This window comes from Prionailurus viverrinus, chromosome A3 (assembly GCF_022837055.1).
Source record: "Prionailurus viverrinus isolate Anna chromosome A3, UM_Priviv_1.0, whole genome shotgun sequence".
In the NCBI taxonomy this organism is placed as follows: domain Eukaryota; kingdom Metazoa; phylum Chordata; class Mammalia; order Carnivora; family Felidae; genus Prionailurus; species Prionailurus viverrinus.
In genome coordinates this window covers 63,770,290-63,792,699 of record NC_062563.1, presented here as the reverse complement: position 1 = coordinate 63,792,699, position 22,410 = coordinate 63,770,290, and the positions used below count along the sequence as shown (strand labels likewise).

Genomic DNA, 22,410 nt, shown 5'->3' with positions numbered 1-22,410 from the left:
ATAGAAGTGGAATCACACAGTATTTATCTTTTCATGACTCGCTTATTTCCTTTAGCATTATGTCCTCAAGGTTCATCCACATTGCAACATGCAAAATCACTTACTTTTATTAACATTCTCCATATTGAAGGCCTCAGACATTCGAATACCTGATTTGGCTACAGCATAAATTCTGCTCTCCTAATGTAAAAGAGAGATTTAAACTGGATATTTAAAGCAAAGAAATGATTACTTTCAATACACATGTTTTTCATTTGTTCTTCATTTAATATTCACCAGAGCAGAGCATTATTATAAAACTGTCATCGGTGCCAACACAAATATGCCACCGTGAACAGCACTGCAGACATTTTCCATCCATTAGTCATTCCATTATTTATCTTTGTTCCCTAGTTTTTGCTTAGTATTTTGAATTCTTTTCAAGAGATAGGATAAAAAGTAGAGAAAACTTATTCATAGTCACTGATTGCACATAAACACCACGTTTAGTATTCTACCATTCTAAACACGGTTAAAGAAAAAAACGCAGAAAACCTTGAACGGCTGTAACATGAGGTTAGAAAGCATTCATAATCATTGACTATACATGAATATTACCTTTAATATTCTACTATTCTAGAGTATGCTGACAGAAAAGAGAAAAATCTTCAAGTCAGAAATCACAGAGTAGCTTTAAGTGCTTTCATCTTCTTATTTCAATGTCCATTTCAATCAAGTACAAGAAATATATGAGGCTTGGGGCGCCTGGGCGGCTCAGTCGGTCAGGCGTCCGACTTCGGCTGAGGTCATCACCTCACAGTTCGTGAGCTCGAGCCCCGCATCAGGCTCTGTGCTGACAGCTCAGGGCCTGGAGCCTGCTTCAGATTCTGTGTCTCCCTCCCCTCAGCTCCTCCCCTGCTCACACTCTGTCTCTCTCTCAAAATAAATAAAAATTTAAAAAAAATAAAAAAAATACCTGAGGCCAATAATAAATGAATTTGAGAATGGCAATGGAATTTATCATATTATCTTATTCCAAAAGCAGGTTATTATTTTGCTTTCTCTTCTTTGAGAGAAATCTCTGAAATGGGTACTGGAGAGGTTATTCACCCTGCACTCTGTGAGAAAAGGGATTCCAAGTTGTTCTTCATGGATAATCACCGTGTCCTGAATTGTGCACCACATCTAACCTGGACACAGTTGCCTGAACCAAGGCAGGGCAGGTAGTAAGGCTGTGCTCTTTGGGACTGGACTGGCCAGCGGCCTGCTAGGTAACAGGCATGAGATCCCTAACTGTCTGAGACACTTTAGTTTGGAGAGTGGCTGAGTGAACGAACCAGATGTGGTTTCCTTGAGAATGAGATATACACACAGCGAAGAACAGCAGAGTTGGCGGAACAGAAAGATATGTAAACACAGGGCAATAAGCAGGAGACGAGAGGCAGCTGGAAGCATGACAGCGTGGAGGAGAGGAGTTAGCAGTAGAGGACAAGGAGAGTCATGCAGATGGGACAGGACAAGCTGAGACACTGGACCAGGGGCAGTGGGTGTCTGTCACCTGTTTCTAAGGAGTTGGCTATTAGAGGTGCTGCCGACATCACATGTTTTCCCACTATAGTGACTACTGTATTTTGAATGATATTCCAGTTTGGTAAGGATGGGCTATGCCTTCAAATAAACTCTTAAAAATCCTTAAAATACACTCTCATAAATTGAGGCAACTGGAATACATCTCTTTTCCTTGAAACCTGAAAATACCTAACAAACGCTGAAATAAAATCTCAAACTTGGCCAGCCTGCCAGAAGGCTTTTGAAAAGCAATACTACTTTTTCAGGATCGAACAAATTGAAGAGAGAAAGGCAAAAGAGTAGGAAAATGGTTTGCCAAAAAAAACGAACTTGAAAAGCCTAACCTAAATCTCCGAAAATCTCAACATAATAAAAGAAGCAAAAATTTCAAATCCTCACTGCCTGAAGGATAACATAATTGGAATTCCAGAGATTCACATGCCAATAACGTCCACTTTTTTGCTCTATCCAGAATTTAATAATGAACTGCAGACAGTTTCATGTGGACACCATAATGAAATGTTCTTTTGAAAGTAAAAGCAGATACATCTCAAGGTCTGAATTTATAGTAGGAAAACATGGCTGCCTTCGTTTGCTTAAAATCATATGGATCTCTAAATAAAAAATAATATCACAGAAGATGATCCCCAAACAAAAAAAATCCTGCAGCCCAGACGCTTCTCTGGAGGCCAGACTATGGCAATATGTGAGGAAAATGTTAAATCCACAAAACAGATCATTTCAGTTTGTTTCAAATATAAGAGTATTTTTTTAATTGAGTGATGTGTAGATATTCCTATAAAGAATCATACAGTTGATGGGCTAACTATTGTATTAATGGTCAGTGTTTCAATGGAAGGAATTTCAATCTACTCCAGATACATAGGAAGATGCTTTTGATTAAAGCGACAGATTTATAAGCTCGTGAAGAGTAACATTAAATTTCTCTTAAAGCCAATCAAGTAGGGGCGCCTGGGTGGCGCAGTCGGTTAAGCGTCCGACTTCAGCCAGGTCACGATCTCGCGGTCCGTGAGTTCGAGCCCCGCGTCGGGCTCTGGGCTGATGGCTCAGAGCCTGGAGCCTGTTTCTGATTCTGTGTCTCCCTCTCTCTCTGCCCCTCCCCCGTTCATGCTCTGTCTCTCTCTGTCCCAAAAATAAATAAAAACGTTGAAAAAAAAATTAAAAAAAAAAAGCCAATCAAGTAAATGATTAAGCACAAAAACTGATGACCAATAAGAGTTAGGTGTCCTGGTTGCGAATTTGTCCAAGGTATCACACAGGTAGAAGGAACAATTCTTCCCCACCCCTGATGTTTCCTTCCATGTGCAGGGAACTCTAGTAACTGAACACTCTGGGTCCCTCTCCAACCATTCATTTCTCCTTCCCAAGGAGGAGGGATGGCTTAATGCAACTGGCAAGCTTAGAATGAGAAACTGGACAGGCAGAGCCGAGCACCCTCCTTGCTCCTTTCTCTTGAGAAGTAAAGGCATGCAAGAAACACCATTTGTTCTTTCCCTGGGCTTTAAGCTACCCAAGAGGAACAGACGTCTAGCGGTCTAGGGTTACCTGGGACTGGATGAATAAATCTAGCGAATTCTGAGTTCAGTATCGGAAAGCTCATTTGCCGACCAACTCTCTAAAATCAGTTTTATCAGTAAGAAAGGTAATGTTTTGATCTCCTGCCTGTCTTCACCTTCCCTTATTTCTCAATTGACTCAGAACTCAGTAGGGAAAGAGAAAGGGAAATGGTACTCTGAACACCGAGACTTTTCAGAACAATCTGGACCTGAAAAGAAATAGGAGAAGAAAGTAAAACGTAAATGCCGGTTTAGGAAAAAGCCAGCATGCATGCGTTGCACACGGCAATGTCATTTACCCAAGAGGGAAACCGGTGCAGGGGCGGAGTTGGTGGTTTGCTGCAGGCCGGCTTCTTGGCTGAGTCACAGCTTTCCTGGTCGTCAGAGCAAGGGGACTCCAGGGAGTCATAGGAAAACAATCCGTCATCACAACTAGTGTCCATATTCTCTAAAATTTCTGTACTGTCGTCATCAACTAGATCAAGATCTGTTTCCTGAGGTCTGAGCGGCCGGATCATGCTGATGGCATTTCTGTTTGTACCAAACATCCTATCAGAACTTAACTGTGGCTGGCTTAAGTGCCTTTTGGCTAGTGCCACACTTATACTGAAAACATTAGGAATCCTTAACTTCGGGGGTGGCAGGTTTGATGAAGGCACTAATTGTGTTCCTCTTCCAGAAAGTGAGTTAGGATGCTTTGGAGTCAAAGCTGGGGTCAAAATAGGGCTTGGTGTATTAGCCTCGCTGGATGAAGATGAATAATCCAGTCTTTGAGACTGAAATTTTTTATTCAGTTCATCCGATGAACTATCGTGCTCCTTTTTATCTGATTCAGAATTTCCCTTTCCAAGGGGACAATTCTGAGCTTTCCACTGTGCCTCCTGTTGCCAAGAATACAGCTTCTTATGCTCCGGTCTCTTTATGCCAAAAGTTTCTTCTTCAAATATGGAACTGCTGTCATCGGATGCTGTCAGATACGCCTCGCTGCCCATTCTGCTACCCTGGACGCCTTCCTCTGACGTGTGACTGGAAAGGGTGGATGTGTACCTGCTCTTGGATCTTCCTTTGCTCCCACCTTCCTCGTCCGAACTCCAGTCACTCCCTGGAGCCCCAGAATTCTGGGACGTGCCACCATCTGTTGCAAAGCTTGTTCTTGTTTTCCGATTCTGTTCTGAGACACAAGTGGTTTGATGCAATGTTCTCGGACCCCGGTTGTTTTCCTGGATTTGGTTCTCGCCTGACTTTTCTGGAATTTCCATTTCTAGAAAAGCATACATCATATTGGCATGTTGCCTTTAATAATGTCAACTCTCTGTACACGAAGCTTTACGTACCTACACTATAAAAAGTGGAATTTTCGTATGAATAAGGTTAATTTACATTATCCTTTAGTTGTGTGTCTTGTTGAAACCCAACTTTGAAAACTGTAAGCTCTATATAGAATACGAGTCCTAACACTTCAATAGAATAGTATGAAAATTAAACCCCTTTTTACAAAGAAACACGTTGGGTAAAAGGAAACCGACAATGGTTTAAAATGAAAGAAGCAAAATGGGAAACAGGGCAACTCTGACTATCAAAAAAAGCAGCCACCAAAGAATACCACTGATTCTGTTTCAAAGCAAATGACAGGCTTCTTTCAACTAAATTTTCAAAATCATAAGTAAATTTAAACATAATAAATACAAAGCTATAGTTTAAAAAACAAACAAACTTTGTTCCGAGGCTTCCATACATGAAATATGCACAGCCATGAAGAAACATAAACACAGAAAAGCCCTCCTCACTCTACTTTTGGTTTATTCATATATACAAATGTGTTTTTACAACAAAAACAATGTTTTTTAACAATGTCTTTCCACACGGCTTACTTTTGTTTACCATATAATTAATGAAATGAACCAGGGGCTTCATAAACAGCGAGCTAAAAATTTAGGTTCAAGAGTGTAAGAGGAGGTGCCTCAGCGGCTCAGTGGGTTAAGCGACTGACTTTGGCACAGGTCATGATCTTGCAGTTCGTGAGTTGGAGCCCCACCTCGGGCTGTCTGCTGTCAGCACAGAGCCCCATTCGGATCCTGTCTCTCTCGCTTTTTGCCCTTCCCCTGCTTGTGCGCGCGCGTCCTCTCTCGCGCTCTCTCAAAAATAAATAAACATTAAAAAAAAGAGTATAAGAGAAACTTTTAAATGTAGATATGACCTTAATAACAAGGAAATAGAGGCTGAACAAATAAACTCTGTGATTTGGCATCAGGCAATTTGTTAAATTTGCATGTGAACAAGAGCTTCAGGACAGGCAACCCCCACTGTACTGAGCTATGCTTAACTGACCATTAGAAAGTAGAGGGGAAATTAAAATGACTTCTCAAAAAAGAGAAGAAAATTGCAACTAACATCAGAAAAGCAAGTAGCAAAGGAGAACTCCGACTGGAAAAACATTATGTAGTTTTCAGGATTTTAAAACCAAGCACAGAGACAGCTTTTGGGGCTGTAGTTTTTCTCCTTTGGAGGAAGGAAGCAGGAACTGAAAAGTGAGCAGATGCAAATTCAAGCCTTTAAAATATTTGGGCAAAGTCACACTACAGGTGGCAAAGCCAGCAGCTGACAACAGAGCAAAATTTAAAGGGGCTTTACAAACAAAAGAAGGATAGAAATCTGCACACAGGTCCAGGACTTAAAACATCTATCAAATATTTTCCTCTTTGAAGCAAAACGGAAAAGGGAAAATCAAAGCAAGTATTCTCCTCTTTGAAGCAAAACGGGAAAGGGAAAATCAAAGCACTCACTGAATTGTCCCCTGGTGTTCTTTTTCTTTATAAGTTTACTATGCCATATTTAACTTTATATTTAACATCAAGTAATTTTAAAATGTTTTAAGTAAATAATAGTAAGTTCATTGTTCTAATGTGAAACTCAGCTAAAACAAGTACCTTATAGGTGTGAAGGTGAACTTTTTAATTTTAAATATCACTGCTACTGGGGCACCTGGGTGGCTCAGTAGGTTAAGCGTCCAACTCTTGGTTTCGGCTCAGGTCATGATCTCATGGTTTTGTGGGTTCAAGGCCCGCATCAGGCTCTGTGCTGGCAGTGGGGAGCCTACTTGGGATTCCTTCTCTCTCTCTCTCTCTCTCTTCCCCTCCCCTGCTCACATTGTCTTTGTCTCTCTCAAAAGTAAATAAATAAAACCTTAAAAAAAATTAAATATCACTGCTACCTACTTCAGGAAAAAGTACCAAGAGAGGAAAATCAGTGTCTCCTATGCATTCTTGGCAAAGACTTTCAAAACAACACACAAGATAACTAGCTATACAGATTAAAGGCTGGATTGCTCTTTAAAAACATTTTCATAAAACATCAACTTGTCAAAAAAAAAACAAAAACAAGGAAAATCAATCTATATTTGGATGAATCTTAACAAACTATTTTTTCTTTTTAAAAAATGTCAAAGTAGGGGCACTTGGGTGGCTCAGTTGGTTGAGCGTCCAACTTCGACTCAGGTCACGATCTCACGATTCGTGAGGTCAGGCCCCGCATCAGGCTCTGTGCTGACAGCTCAGAGCCTGGAGCCTGCTTTGGATTCTGTGTCTCCCTCTCTTTGCCTCTTTCCCACTCACACTCTGTCTCTCTCTCAAAAATAAATAAACATTAAAACAAATTTTAAAAAATGTCAAAGTAGATTCTTCTAATCCATAAATACCTTCTATGTCTTTTCCCTCAGTGAAGTCAGGTTCTTTAGATGATATCTTGCTCATTTCCACAGATTTTACTACTTGAGGAGGACTCCTTGCTCGGGATAAAAAGCACCCAAAGGTCAAACTGCTTAGGCGCTGGCCTTCCGAGAACTTTGGTGTAGAGACAATGGATGACTTCTTCCCCTGAACTTCTGCAAGATCATTAATCAAAATCAAGATTGGAATTTTTTTACAATAGTTTATTAAACACAGAACCAAAGCATATAAGATCTGGACAACTTACTCTTTATACCAGAAAAAAGCCTGCAGTTCATCTTAATTTATGTACAGTAACATGGAAACCTCAATGTCTGGCATCACATGCTAATGTTTAAACCTGTTTATATACTTTGAATGTTCTAAATATTTTTTAACTGCAGAGAGAAAAATATTGAATCCCTTTAAAAGTAGTTCTGAAATAGGGGCGCCTGGGTGGCTCAGTCGGTTGAGCAGCCGACTTCGGCTCAGGTCATGAACTCACAGTTTGTGCATTCGAGCCCCGCACTGGGCTCTGCGCTGACAGCTCGGAGCCGGGAGCCTGCTTCAGATTCTGTGTCTCCCTCTCTCTGCCCCTTCCCAGCTCATGCTCTGTCTCTCTCTCTCTCTCAAAAATAAACATAAGAAAACTTCAAAAAAAAAAAAGTTCTCAAACAAAAACACAAACAAATAAAAAACAGATTGTAAACAAGTAGAGGTTGTTGCTTCTTGCAAAGTCACGTACTGATAAATAGCAGTCAAGAACTGGTAAAATTTGATTAGGTAGTAATGCTACTAATGGTGAGGAAAGTTGCCAAGACAACTAAAGGAAATTCAGATCATCACTGGGGCAAATATCACATGATCACTGTAATAACTTTTGCTATCTTAGTTTTCGGTTTGCTTCTTCCAAGAGAGCAGAAAGAGGGGCTTGATGTAACATGACCACAATATGGCGAGCCTTCATCACTGCGTTAGAGGAAAAAAAAGGAGAAGGGGCAGTTTCTAGACAGAGAATTTAGATAGCTCATGCAGTATTAATTACAGATTTAATCCATCTTCTAACACCCCTGTTTACAAGATTAAAAGCATGGAGATCCCAGTGATAGTAAGAAAAGTTTCCAAAAAAATTAAATTCTTACCTCTGGGAGAGCACCAAAGGGTTAAATTAAATAGCAGCTGATAACTGAGTGGAGCATAAGAAAAATATCTTATCTATAGTGTATTCTTTTGGGTGTACTTTTATTATTCTCATGTTGATTATCTCTCACAGAACTAATCCACAGTATTTTAATAATCATATATTTGCATATACATTTTTAAAGTACTATACTATAGGGGCGCCTGGGTGGCGCAGTCGGTTAAGCGTCCGACTTCAGCCAGGTCACGATCTCGCGGTCCGTGAGTTCGAGCCCCGCGTCAGGCTCTGGGCTGATGGCTCAGAGCCTGGAGCCTGTTTCCGATTCTGTGTCTCCCTCTCTCTCTGCCCCTCCCCCGTTCATGCTCTGTCCCTCTCTGTCCCAAAAATAAATAAAAAACGTTGAAAAAAAATTAAATAAATAAATAAATAAATAAAGTACTATAGTATATCTACATGATTGTATCTATTCTTCTCCAGTCCAAGCCTAGGCCCCAAGGATTAATACCCCTTAGTCTACAAGACTGAAGAGACTGCCACTGAAGACTAGAATTACAAGCTAAGAATATCAGGTAAAATATCAGCTTTTTCAGAGTAGGCTTATTATATTCAATCTGTGTCAATGATTCCATATGTAAATATGGAATTACAAATCAACTAGGTGGACACTGACTTCTCATCATACAGGTGGAGAAACTGTGTGATAGAAGAAATATATATCTTGGTCTACATCCATGGTTCCCGGCATTCAGCTCCTAAAACCCTTGGGATTTTCTAAGTGGTAAGAGCAATAAAAGTGTCTTTTGTTTTCAGAACAAGCTCTTTCAAGGACATCAGAGTTTGTGTTGATGAGGTGATTTTTGGAAAGCCCCTAAATAGCCTCAGGATGGGGGCTGGTTGCCTGGGGAACCAACCAGGTTGGGGGGGGGGGGGATTAGAAGGTTGGAACATTGAGCCTCATCCTCCACCCACCCTACCTCTGACCTCTGGGGAGCAGAGGATTGAAAATTGACTTAATCACCAATGGCCAATGATTCAGTCAGTCAAGCTGACATAATGAAGCCGCCATAAAAACCCAAAAGGATGGGCTTCCAGGATGATGAACAAGTGAAGGTGCTGGGAGGGTGGTGTGCACACAGAGAGCATGGAAGCTCTATGCCCCTTCTCTAAGCCTCGCCCTCTACATCTCTTCCATCTGGCGGTTCCTAAGTTATATCTTTTGTAATAAACCAGTAATCTGGTAAGTAAAGTGTTTGTTTGAGTTCTGTGAGCTGCTCTAGAAAATTATCAAACCTGAGGAGGGTCGTGGGAACCTTTGATTTAGACCCAGTTTGGCAGAAGTGGGGCTGAAAACCAATACTTACAACTGTGTTTGAAGTGGTATCTGATGTGGTGGGGGGTAGTTTTGTGGGAACAAGCCTTTAAGCTGTAAGATCTGATGCTAATTTTAAGTAGATAATATCAGAATTGAGTTAAATTTGTAGGACACCCAGTTTGTGTCTTCTGGGAACCGGAGAATTGCCTTGTGTGGGAAAAACTTGCACACATCTGGTGTCAGATGCATTGAGGGAAAAGGAAAACAGGAGCTTTTTCCCTTACAAAATGAGAGCCATAAGTATTAACATGCATTAGACAAAACAATTTCATAGGTCTTAAAATTGACAACCTCTCGTGGAACCAGGAAGGCACTATTACCATTACCATTTTACTGATGTAAAAAAAAAAAAAAAAAATCCAGAAATGTAACACAGTTATGAAATTGTAGGGCGTTAAAGTTGACTTCAAAGCCCATGCACCTCTACAATGCCAGTATTTTTCCAATGAATTCTGTGAAATCCCAGGGCTTTGTGGAAATGTCATAGTGGGTGAAAGAAGAGGCATGAGTACGGACTTCAAGCTGTATCAGAAAGCTGTAATCATCAAGACAGTATGGTACTGGCACAAAAACAGACACTCAAATCAATGGAACAGAATAGAGAACCCAGAAATGGATCCACAAACATATGGCCAACTAATCTTTGACAAAGCAGGAAAGAGTATCCAATGGAAAAAAGACAGTCTCCTCAGCAAGTGCTGCTGGGAAAACTGGACAGAGACATGCAGAAAAATGAACCTAGACCACTTTCTTAAACCATACACAAAAATAAACTCAAAATGGATGAAAGACCTAAATGTAAGACAGGAAGCCATCAAAATCCTCGAGGAGAAAGCAGGCAAAAACCTCTTTGATCTTGGCCTCAGAAACTTCTTACTCCACACGTCTCCGTCTCCAGAGGTAAGGGAAACAAAAGCAAAAATAAACTACTGGGACCTCATCAAAATAAAAGCTTCTGCACAGTGAAGGAAACAATCAGCAGAACTAAAAGGCAACCGACAGAATGGGAGAAGATGTTTGCAAACGACATATCAGATAAAGGGTTAGTATCCCAAATCTATAAAGAACTTCTCAAACTCCACACCCAAAAAAACAAATAATACAGTGAAGAAATGGGCAAAAGACATGAATAGACACTTCTCCAAAGATGACATCCAGATGGCCAATCAACACATGATAAAATGCTCAACATCACTCATCATCAGGGAAATACAAACCAAAACCACAATGAGATGCCACCTCACACCTGTCAGAATGGCTAACATTAACAACTCAGGCAACAACAGATGTTGGTGAGGATGCGGAGAAAGAAGATCTCTTTTGCACTGCTGGTGGGAATGTAAACTGGTGCAGCCACTCTGGAAAACAGGATGGAGCTTCCTCAAAAAATTAAAAATAGAACTACCGTATGACCCAGCAATTGCACTACTAGGTATTTATCCAAGGGAAACAGGTGTGCTGTTTTGAAGGGGCACATGCACCCCAATGTTTATAGCAGCGCTGTCAACAATAGCCAAAGTATGGAAAGAGCCCAAATGTCCACTGATGGACGAATGGATAAAGAAGATGTGGTATATATACACAATGAAGTATTACTCAGCAATCAAAAAGATTGAAATCTTGCCATTTGCAACTACGTGGTGGAACTAGAAGGTGTTATGCTAAGCGAAATTAGTCAGAGAAAGACAAATATTATATGACTTCACTCACATGAGGACTTTAGGATACAAAACAGATGAACATAAGGGAAGGGAAGTAAAAATAATATAAAAACAGGGATGGGGACGAATATATAAGAGAGTCTTAAATATGGAGAACAAACAGAGGGTTACTGGAGGGGTTGTGGGAGGGGGAAGGGCTAAATGGGTAAGGGGCATTAAAGAATCTACTCCTGAAATAATTATTGCACTATATGCTAACTAACTTGAATGTAAATTAAAAAAATAAATTAAACAAAAATTTAAAAAAAAAAAAAAAAAAAGGTGAGGCATGAGTAAAGCGAGTCTGCAAAACTATGGACCCATCACCTAACACTGCTTTCACTGTTTTATATCTTGATAAAAAAATACTGTTTTGAAAAGGGTTCTGTTACTAAATAAGTTTGAAAACCACTAGACTAGCCCAGGGTCTAATAACCCTGTGGATTCATCTTGTCTTCAGCTCAATGTGCACTTGAGTGGTGATCACCAAAATAGCATACTAAGTAAATCTCTATCTCTAACTCTACCACCCATCTTTAGGCTTTTGAGTTGAAAAGGAAGAAAGTAACCCAAAGCATTAAAAAATGCAAAGAGTTTATTATTCTTATCATAAAATGTTGCTCAAAATATTCAGGCTATAAGAATTTCAATCACTATTGAATATCACTGCAATGCAAGTGAAAACAGAAAATAAAATAACTGATGTTTTTTAAGCAAACACACCTGAAATTAAACATTCAAATTAATATTACCCCTGTTGGGTTATCTCCAATTGGCTAGCTGTGCTGATATGGACATGTTGGCTATTTAAATTAAAATCCACTCAAATTAAATAAAACGTAAAATTCAATTATTTGGTTGTGCTAGTGCTATTTTAAGTGCTCAACAGTAAAATTCCATATAGCCTAATAAACCCAAACTAAGCTATCTTAGTCAAAATACTCATACCTTGTAGTTTTGACTGTATTGTTCTTATCTCTTCAGTTTGACTTTGGTTGATCAAACGAAGATTCTGATTCTCTACTTCCAGCTGAAAGGACATAATTGTATTCTTTTATACAGAAATAACATTTCTAAAATGTACTAATAAATTATGAATTTTTAAAATGTTACTACCTAATTACATGTAAGCAAAATACAAAAGAAATGATGAGAAAATATCAGATGAATTTATCAGCATAGTTATCAACCTAGATAATCATGGCTTTATATTTATTTTTTCCAGAACTGTGACTTTTTTTTTTTTTTTTTTTTTTTTTTTAGAGAGCGCAAGCAGGAGACAGGGGCAGAAAATCTCAAGCAGGCTCCGTGATCAGCAGTCCAACAAGGGGCTCAATCCCACGACCCTGAGATCATGACCTGAGCCAAAATCAAGAGACAGATGCTCAACTGACTGAGCCACCCAGGTGCCCCTAAAGCTGAGAGTTTCAAATATTTTCACCCCCATGCCTTTCCCACTGTAAAATTATTTTAAACCAAATTATTTCAGCATTTAATGTGCCATAAAAACTAATGCGTTCTTCTCAAGATGATACTGAACACATTAATTTTATGATATACACACATATGTTCTATAACTATTTAAAATTAACTAATTAGAACTAAAATCAACTAGTTAGAATGGGGCTACTTAAGCTGTTTACTACGAGCCTATCAATATTTTTAATTTTAGAAATACATTGGACATAAAAATAAAAGCTACCTGTCTCACGTTTACCAAAAGACAGCAGCACCACCAACTGATCAGAATTTTGTTTCATTCAGAATGATCAGATATTCTGATGACTTATCTATTCAAAAGAAGTAAAAGGTAAAGAAAAGGCAAGATATAGCAATAAATACCTCATTTAATTTAAGTGTTACCCATTCTTTGATCTTAGCTGCTTTCTCTTCTATTATTTTAGCTTCTTGTATCCTTATTTGTTTCTGAAATAACATTAGCAGTTTAGTTCAAACATAGGCTCAGTGATCTGGAAATTTTACATCATAAATATGATAGACAAATTCACTTAAAACCTGTTACCAAGTTAACACATTGACCTTCAATATACAGTAAAATACTTCAAATAGAGTAAAAAATAAAACAATTGTCCAGCAGATATAATAACAAACACAAAGGCATATGCAAATATTATTAGTTTTAACAACTGCTTTCTCTGAAAGATCATATATTGAAATCCATCCACTAAATTTATCAGTAAACAATTTCTGTAAATGGTCTAGGGTTTATAACAGTGGCATAGCAGTCAACCAGGCTAGGGAGAGGGAAATTAGAATCTCCCCTGGAGCATGGTTTGTTTTCCCCTCAAATGCAAGTTTTTATTTGTTTTTTTTTAATACAGTTTTAAAAGACCCAGAAAAAAATTGAAAGAAAAAAACTCTAGCTCACATTTACCAACCTTAAAATCTGGTTATGGTCATAAAATTACAAGAATATGACTGTCATATAAATCACAGTGGGTGGGAGGTGGGACGTGGTGAAAGTTAAAAACCACTGAGCTAAACAAGTACTGATTCCCAGAGAAATGAAAATAAACGGTTAAGATAAAAAACAATTTAAAGTACTTAATAATTTCATAGTGGTCATATTTAAATGATGCTAAATGATGATTTAAGCAAATAACCCTTTATTTTTTATCTTTTAGAGGGGGTGAGAAGAAGCAGGGGTAGAGAGAGAATCTTAAGCAGGCTCCATGCTCACTGAGGAGGCTGTCATGGGGCTTGATCCCATGACCCTGGGATCATGACCTGAGCCAAAATTAAGAGTCGGGCACTTAACCAACTGAGCCACCCAGGTGCCCCTAAACAAATTATGTCAATGCAATTGTTTTTCTTTTTTTTTTTTAATTTTTTTTAACCTTTATTTATTTTTGAGACAGAGAGAGACAGAGCATGAATAGGGGAGGGGCAGAGAGAGAGGGAGACACAGAATCGGAAGCAGGCTCCAGGCTCTGAGCCATCAGCCCAGAGCCCGACGCGGGGCTCAAACTCACGGACCGCGAGATCGTGACCTGAGCTGAAGTCGGACGCTTAACCGACTGAGCCACCCAGGCGCCCCAATGCAATTTTTTTTCTTAATAAAATTTTAAAATAAACTAGAAACTATACTTAATCTCAATAAAGTGGTTTAAAACAGTATGCACATTTTTAAACAGAAGGATTAGCATCACACATACATTTAAAATACAATGTTCCATAAATATTTCCAACACCCTAAAAATGTTAAGGCAAACATCTATTTCAAACATTTCACAGACAGAAATGCCTGCTGCTAACCAAGTGTTTTCAAGTTAAAAGTCTAAAGTTTGAATGTTAAGGAGCACAGTCACATCCAAAAAGTGTTAGATATGGCCTTGGAATCACCCAGACTTAAAGAGAATGCCATTTTACTTGTACCTTTCACCAACAAATGTGATTAGACTCCATGAGTTGACCAAATAACTGAGATTTCTGACCCAAATTCAGAAGTTTGGGCTCTCTCTCTCTTTAACCTCTGTAAGAATGCATTTAAAAGGCATGTATTTAGACTGTAATGATCAAATTCTTCCCAACCTGTTCCTCAAGTTGCAATTCCAAGTTTTGAATAATGTCATCTTTTTCCTGTATTAGGGTCTCCAGATCTTGACACTTTTTATACAACCTTGTCTCTGATTCACTGGTTTGAATATTAGCTGCTTTTAATTTCTCTTCCATAACTTGTACCTAAATTTAGAGGATAGAAAATTAATGTTATGCATTTAATTTTTTAGATATATATTTTTTTAATTTTATTTTTTATTTTTTAAAATTTACATCCAAATTAGCATATAGCGAAACAATGATTTCAGGAGTAGATTCCTTAGTGTCCCTACCCATTTAGCCCATCCCCCCTCCCACAGCCCCTCCACTCCATACGGAGTTTGTTCTCCATATTTATGAGTCTCTTCTGTTTTGTCCCCCTCCCTGTTTTTATATTATTTTTGCTTCCCTTCCCTTATGTTCATCTGTTCTGTGTCTTAAAGTCCTCCTATGAGTGAAGTCATATGATTTTTGTCTTTCTCTGACTGACTCATCTCACTTAGCATAATACCCTCTAGTTCCATCCATGTAGTTGCAAATGGCAAGATTTCATTCTTTTTGATTGCCGAGTAATACTCCATTGTATATATATGCCACATCTTCTTTATCCATTCATCCATCGATGGACATTTGGGCTCTTTCCATACTTTGGCTATTGTTGATAGTGCTGCTATAAACATTGGGGTGCATGTGTCCCTTCAAAACAGCACACCTGTATCCCGTGGATAAATGCCTAGTAGTCCAATTGTTGGGTCGTAGGGTATTATGCATGAAATTTTTATGTTAACATTAAATAGATTCCTAAAAGGTATCATCATAAAACAAAATATTGAACAGCACGATTTAATGTATTTAATAATTATAAAGTCTGAAGACCATTTTACCAAGTGGTGTTACCTTTGAGGTACACAAGGGCACATAAGAGAGTCTCAGAATATTGCTATCATCTAAAGTAATGTACATGTTTACTAGAACAATGATAATATTCAAGGCATTTCATGTGAGTATGGAATCAGAAAGTTGGCAGCCTTCAATTTTTCAAATTTTAAGTGAAGCAGGAATATAAAGAAGGTGAGTAGTGAGAGACGATCAGATTGGATGACCTTGTATAATAGCACATTTGGGGAAAACAAACTGAACTTAGGTGAAAAAGAAACACATACATGATGGAAAGGAAAAGGAAAATAAAAGAACTTGAAAGCTTCAAATGATGGAATCACAAAAAATTAAAAAAACTATGAGAATCAAGATACAGGTAGGAGAGTGCATTCAGTGAGGGTTTATTGATTCATTCATTTAACATTCAGTGGATAGCTGCCAAGTGCCGGGCCCTGGGAAGATATCAGTGAATAAAATCTCTGCATAGAAATTACATTCTAGTGGATAAGACAGATCACAAATATAATAAAATGTAAAAATCATACAGTACGTTATACAAGGCGATAAAGGCAATGGGAAAAAATACAGCAAGACAAAGAGACTGGTGTGTGACCCAGGGTTGAGTTAAGCCTTAATTTTAATATCTAAGAGGCACTGATTTCTGCTTGGATCTGTTGCAAAACACATCTGGGCATATGAAATCTTAGAAGGAATGTGTGAGATATTAATGATAGTAAGAAAGAAAATAAAGTACTGAGCACTGTAGATTAAGACTTTTATTCCATGTCCTAAGAATAGGTAAGAATGTAATTTTTGTAATTTTTGTTTAGATTGCAGGAGGCAAAGAAGAAAAATATGCAAAAGCATTTGAGAAATTAACAATGATAATTTAGATGAAAAAATCTTAAACTATTAAAAACACATCTGAAAGATCATGATGAATCCACTTAACGCTCAAAAATACTTGACTAATGAGGGCTTCTAGAAGGAGGGTGTTAAGATTAGTTTTGTTTTGTTTTTAACCATGAATACAAGGTTTCATCTGTGGGTTCACTGCAGAATTGTAAATTCAACTGTAATGCCAAATGTGTCCTACTTAAATACCACCCAGATATCTGAAAACCATAAAAATAAAAGTAGATTTAAAAAATAAAAGAGGGGCACCTGGGTAGCTCAGTCAGTTAAGCATCCGACTGTTGATTTTGGCACAGGTCATGATCTCACAGTCATTGAGTTCGAGCCCCAAGTCGGGCTCTGCACAGACAGCACGGAGTCGGCTTGGGATTCTTTCTCTCTGCCCTTCCCCTGCTTGCATGCTCCCTCTTTCTCTCAAAATAAAGAAATAAACATTAAAAAAAACACACACACAAAATAGGAGACAAATGTATTCCACTATCCAAGTGATAATTTTAAGTTACCTTAAGATTTATATTTTTAACGTAACATAGCAGGCTTTCTGCAGGAAGAGCAGACCAAAAGGTCAAGGACAAAGGTTTACATCAGAGATGTTATCATGAAAAAGCCAGAGGAGGACATGGGCTGGATAGTAAATACGAAGAAACATTCTTAAGATGGCACAGCCAGTTCCACACAGGGAGCTCGACAGCTGTCGAAGCAGAGAAGAGCAGAGACCAAGTCCAAATGGTAGTTCAGGGACAGAGGAATAGATGATAAACCTGACAGGGGGCAGAATTGGCTCGCCAAAATGTGCTACTTTGGCATCTGGATTATTTTGAATTAAAGTTACCCGAGAAACAGCTGGTATAAAAACACTCTGATGCTCCTTTGTCCCCCTGAAAGCAGGAAATGACCCCCTCCTCTACTAGGAGGGAAGAAGGCATCCTTATCACCAGAGATAGGGAATATAAGGCCTGAGAAGGCTGTATAAACAAACCTTGTTACTTCTTCACTAATTTACTACTCTAAGCCCAAACCCCCTTGTCTTGTCAATTCTTCATAAATGGATTGCCTTCCTGTCTAAAAGGTGTAAAAGTTGCCTGCTTTGGTCACTTCTTTGGAGTCTCATATTTTTAGGAAGCTCCCATATGTATGAATTTAAACTTGTTTTACTCCTGTTAATCTGTCTTATGTCAATTTAATTATTAGACAAGGCAAAGAAACTAGAAGGGAAGAAATTGTTCTGCTCCTACAAACCTCAAGAAAAGTTGAAGATTCTGAACAAGAATATAAATAACTATCACCAGACCAGATCTATACCTATAGTCTCCTTTTATTAAGTTGGAGCAAGCTACCCTACAAACATTGGACTGCCACATAAAATTGCCCTAATATTGGGGTGCCTGGGTGGCTCAGTCGGTTGAACAACCAGCTCTTGGTTTTGGCTCAGGTCATGATCTTGCAGTTTCGTGAGTTCAAGCCCCACATTGGGCTCTGTGCTGGCAGCAGGGAACGTGCTTGGGATTCTCTGTTTCTTCTCTTTCTGACCCTCCCCCACTCGCTCTGTCTCAGTCTCTCTCAAAATAAATAAAAATAAACTTAAAAGAATAAAAATACGAGGTGCCTGTGTGGCTCAGTTGGTTAGGCGTCCGACTTCAGCTCAGGTCAAGATCTCGAAGTTCCTGAGTTCAAGCCCCACATCGGGCTCTGTGCTGACAGTTCAGAGCCTGGAGCCTGCTTTGGATTCTGTCTCCCTCTCTCTCTGCCCCTCCCCAACTCATGCTCTGTCTCTCTCTGTCTCTTAAAAATAAACAAACATTGAAAAAAAAATCTTAATAAATAAAAATAAAATTGTCCTATTATTGCTTAGGAAAGGTCTACAGTCCTAGAAAACTATGATTTGGGAGTGCTCTTATCCCCTGAAAAATATGTCCAGTTTGAAAAGTGTTCTCATTTTATGAATGAATGCTACAGTTAGAGCTCCTTAGATGAATCTTTGCCATGTGCAACTGTTTAATGCAACCATTACTTGTAGATAAACAGAACTTCTCTAAGCAAGAAAAATACTGACAAAAATGGCAAAACCTCTTAGGGAGAAGGATCACAAAGTAGTTACAGGCAACCGACTTGCCAAGTGGTCTTGTTAGGATCAAGTTCTTCAGGATTTACTAACCTTCCTTGGTAATGAGTATGAATAATAGGTCTTCAGAAAAGATAAGAGGCCTACAGAAAAACCAAGCAGCCTTTAAAAATAACTCACTACAAGTACACAGAAAATAGCCCAGTTCTTTTTCTATTCATTTAACCTGAACCATGTAAGAATTTTAACTACTCAGAGATTGGCCAATAACAAACATCTGCAAATTCAAATTGTTCGCTAAAGAAACTCTTGCAATTACTTATATGTGGATATCCTCTGGTGAAGAATGCTTTGCACTTTAGGCTACCTTTCTCCTTTTCTTCCAGGAGAGCCTCTGGTTGCAGCCACACATCTCAGCACATTCCTCAGCCATTATCCCAAAGCCTTTATTTCTTCTGAGGTCCATGAGCTATTTTGCAGTAAAGGGTTAACTCAGCAGACTTTAGGTACTCAAACCTTGCACATTCCCCAAAAAGAACTGGTCCTTGATTAGCTCCTGGAAAAAATAACCTCTGAGACCTGGTAATATCCTGCCTGATAAGACTCTACATACCTGAGACATTGGACCACACCAGATATTTTATGTCAACAATGTGATTTAAGGTGAATACCTTTTTTTTTCCCCCCCACTAACCCAGGGTCCTGGGCTACATTGTATCAGTTTGACCTGTGCAGGGACGGATTCTGAGTAGCTATGGTCAGCCTTGCATGCATTCCATGTCTACAAGACTGACACCACCACCACCACCCCATCCCCACCGCCAGGGCAATAAAAATTCTGGATACCAAGGCTCAGGTGAGCTTCCCTGGTTGGCAATGCTTTGTACGTTGTCACATATCATTGACGGGAATCAAGTGCACCCCTGTGTAACTCCACGGGGAGAGGACAACTGGAAACTCATACCTGGTTTCTCCTGGACTCTGCTCTACGTGTATTTTTCCTTTGCTGATTTTACTCTATATCCTTTCACTGTAATAAATCATAATCATGAGTATAATGACTTTTCTGGGTTCTGTGAGTCCTTCTGGTGAATCGTCAAACCTTGAGGGTAGTATTGGGTACACTGACACGACTCCTAATGCTGTTTTTCATTTTCCTGCCCACCCTGAAGAAAGCAGGAGCTGCAAATATTGTTCCTGTTGTAATTACCTACACTACTCTTTTCTTCTTCCCTGTTCTAACCTCATCCCTCCCTACCTCACTACAGATAATTAAGATGTGACTGTATTTTTGAGTGGAGGTTGAAAGTTTCTCTTTCTATATATATGTTGCAATGGCATGACAAAAATACCTGATCATTCCAACATAGAATGAAGAAAGGAATTATAAGGGCATTTTGAATCCAAGACTGTTTACCAGTTATTCAAAATTTACTGCAAATTAAACAATTATTCTAATCATATCTTTTTGGAGGGGGGAGCACAAGTGGGAGAGGGGCAGAGAGAGGGGGACAGAGGATCCGAAGCAGGCTCTGCGCGGACAAGCTGACAGCAGCGAACCATGAGATCATGAACCAAAGTCCGACATTCAGCCGGTTGGGTCACCCAGGTGCCCCCCAATCACATTTTAAACACAATTATTTTGGAGATAGTGCTCTAGAATTTATGCAGTGAGGCCAGAACCATTCTCACGGAAGGTGAAAAGGAATAGCACTGGATAGTATGTTTCCACGTAATGAAGCAAATCATTATAAGGTCCCATAGATTAGCGTGAATGAGTAGTAATCATTTATTAAGAACCAACTTCACAGAAAGGCATATTAGCCTGCATATTAGAATGGCAAGAGGGAATTTTTAAAAAATGTCTTTATGTTTATCTTTGAGAGAGAGAGAGAGAGCGTGTATGAGCAGGGGAGGGGCAGAGAGAGAAGGAGCCAGAGGATCCAAAGTGTGCTCTGAGCTGACAGCCTAATGTAGAACACAAACTCACAAACCATGAGATCGTGACCTGAGTTAAAGTCAGATGCTTAACTGAATGAGCCACCCAGGAGCCCCAAGAGGGAACTTTAAAATCCAGGTCCTACCAGGTCTGCATCAAACACAGGCAAGGAACTGAGACCAGAAGGACATTATGACAACACAAATTTCTATGGGGGAAATTATGTGCCCCTTACTGGTTAGCATAAACTGGTGTAATAGATTGGAATATGCACCTAATCATATACTTGAGAATGAATCCTCTGTATCAGTATCTCCCACATGTGCAATTTGCTGTTTATCCATCTCCCAGAAATACAAGTACAATGAGATTTACACATTCTGCTTTCAAAACTTTAAACAACTACAATGAAAAGGTGCTACAGTATTAAGAATAAAGATTGCCAAGATTTCTCTTGGAAAAATGTATGATTTCTTTTCTATAGTCAACTTATTTAAGGGTTGCACAGGTAAAGTAATGCCAGTCATTAAAAACAAGAGGGAAAATGAACACCACTAAGGTGCAGAGTTGAGCTGGTTTAGCCGACTACTGCTTTTAGCAGTGAAATGTTCCTTTTTGGTTAACATAAATACAGTTTAAGTCTTAGGATCTCACTAAATGACAAAGGACAAGCTGAATTTAAGCAACATAAACAGCAGATAGGGCACAGTCCTATGGAAACTGTTAAAGATAGCAAAGGATTCAGTTACTCTACATTAATAACATTTACTTAGTCTTGAGAAAGAAAGGTAATATAATCAGTGCATGAGATTTATTTGCTCTCTGTTTGTATTTCCTATAAACTTTTAGAATCATTATGTATGTAATATGATGTATAATGTGTGATGTACAGAATGTATAATATGTAATTTATATAATGTATAACATACAATGCATAATATGTATAATATACAATAATATATAGTGTAATATAAGTATACAGATACCTACAGATTTTGCTAAATTACATAGAAATTTTGGGAGATTTGCAATTCTCACTCTTTACGGGAGGAGAGGTTTGATTTAAGGCCATTTAGCCAATCACAGTGTCTTTTTGCTGTAAAATGTAGCACACAGAATTAAATAACTTTATACGTGATATCCTCAAAGGACAACTTCAAATAAGAAATTCTTCCTGTTAGTTTATGAAGATCAGTCATTGGGCCCTAATGGTTACAAACAGCCATGGCTTGCCTCCCTTAAATTGGGAATGGGGATTCTTTTTTTTTTTCTTTTTCTCTTAAGATCTAGTGAATCATAGAAGAAAACCCCAAAAATCACAAATAAAAATACTTAAATTTTCAGAGCTAAACAATTATGCTGCACATATGAATTAAGAATTTTAATTTAAGAAAAGGCAAGACAAAACCATCCTCGGTTTCCTTCTATTTTTCCTATACTATGAGGTGTTAAAGGAAAGAAAGGGAAGGGAAAGATAGGGAAGAACAGACAGAGAGACAAGCACGGATATACAGGTAGAGAGAGATGTCACCGAGAAAGGCCAAAGTCAGAAACAGAGGTAAAGAGAAAGACAAGAGAGAGAAGTAGACAAACCGCCAAATGCGTGCTGTAGGGTGTCGGGCTAAACAGGTACATATACATACAGAGCCTACAATAGAAAAAGACGAAGACATTTAGTACAGAATGACAGACAGTGACATAAACATAGAATGTAAGTGACCTTTTATGAGTTTACTGGTAACTATTGGATTTTTATAGCTATAAGTGGAGATTTTACCATTCGGTCTTACCAGCTAAACAATATAAAAAACCAAGCACAGCATCAATCCTTACCATTACTACTCATACTTCTACCAATACCTAAATTTGAGGTTTTAAATAATTACTGGTGTGATGATGGTACTATACTTGTGATTTTAAGTCTTTATTTTTAGATTAGTTGCTGATATACTCATGGGTGAAATAATATGGTGTCTAGAATTTGTTTCAAAATAACTTGGTGTGGGGGTGGAGAA

General features: G+C 38.6%; 1 protein-coding gene across 6 annotated transcripts in view; it reads right to left on the bottom strand.

The window, feature by feature from the left end:
* PLEKHH2 (pleckstrin homology, MyTH4 and FERM domain containing H2) overlaps nucleotides 1–22,410 on the bottom strand; it is a 114,962-nt gene that overhangs the window by 61,271 nt on the left and 31,281 nt on the right. For 5 of the 6 annotated variants that reach the window (XR_007150780.1, XR_007150781.1, XM_047852047.1 and 2 more), the window contains exons 4-9: nucleotides 14,595–14,744; nucleotides 12,885–12,968; nucleotides 11,991–12,072; nucleotides 6,820–7,005; nucleotides 3,425–4,386; nucleotides 105–180 (exon numbers count right to left, since the gene is read on the bottom strand). Coding sequence is in view for 4 of the 6 variants with exons in the window: in XM_047852047.1 (XP_047708003.1) it covers nucleotides 105–180; nucleotides 3,425–4,386; nucleotides 6,820–7,005; nucleotides 11,991–12,072; nucleotides 12,885–12,968; nucleotides 14,595–14,744 (1,540 nt within the window). In the remaining 2 variants the exon portion in view is untranslated. Of the gene's footprint in view, nucleotides 1–104; nucleotides 181–3,424; nucleotides 4,387–6,819; nucleotides 7,006–11,990; nucleotides 12,073–12,884; nucleotides 12,969–14,594; nucleotides 14,745–16,643; nucleotides 16,705–22,410 lie in introns of those variants that run through there. The other variant, XM_047852048.1, reaches the window with a different exon arrangement.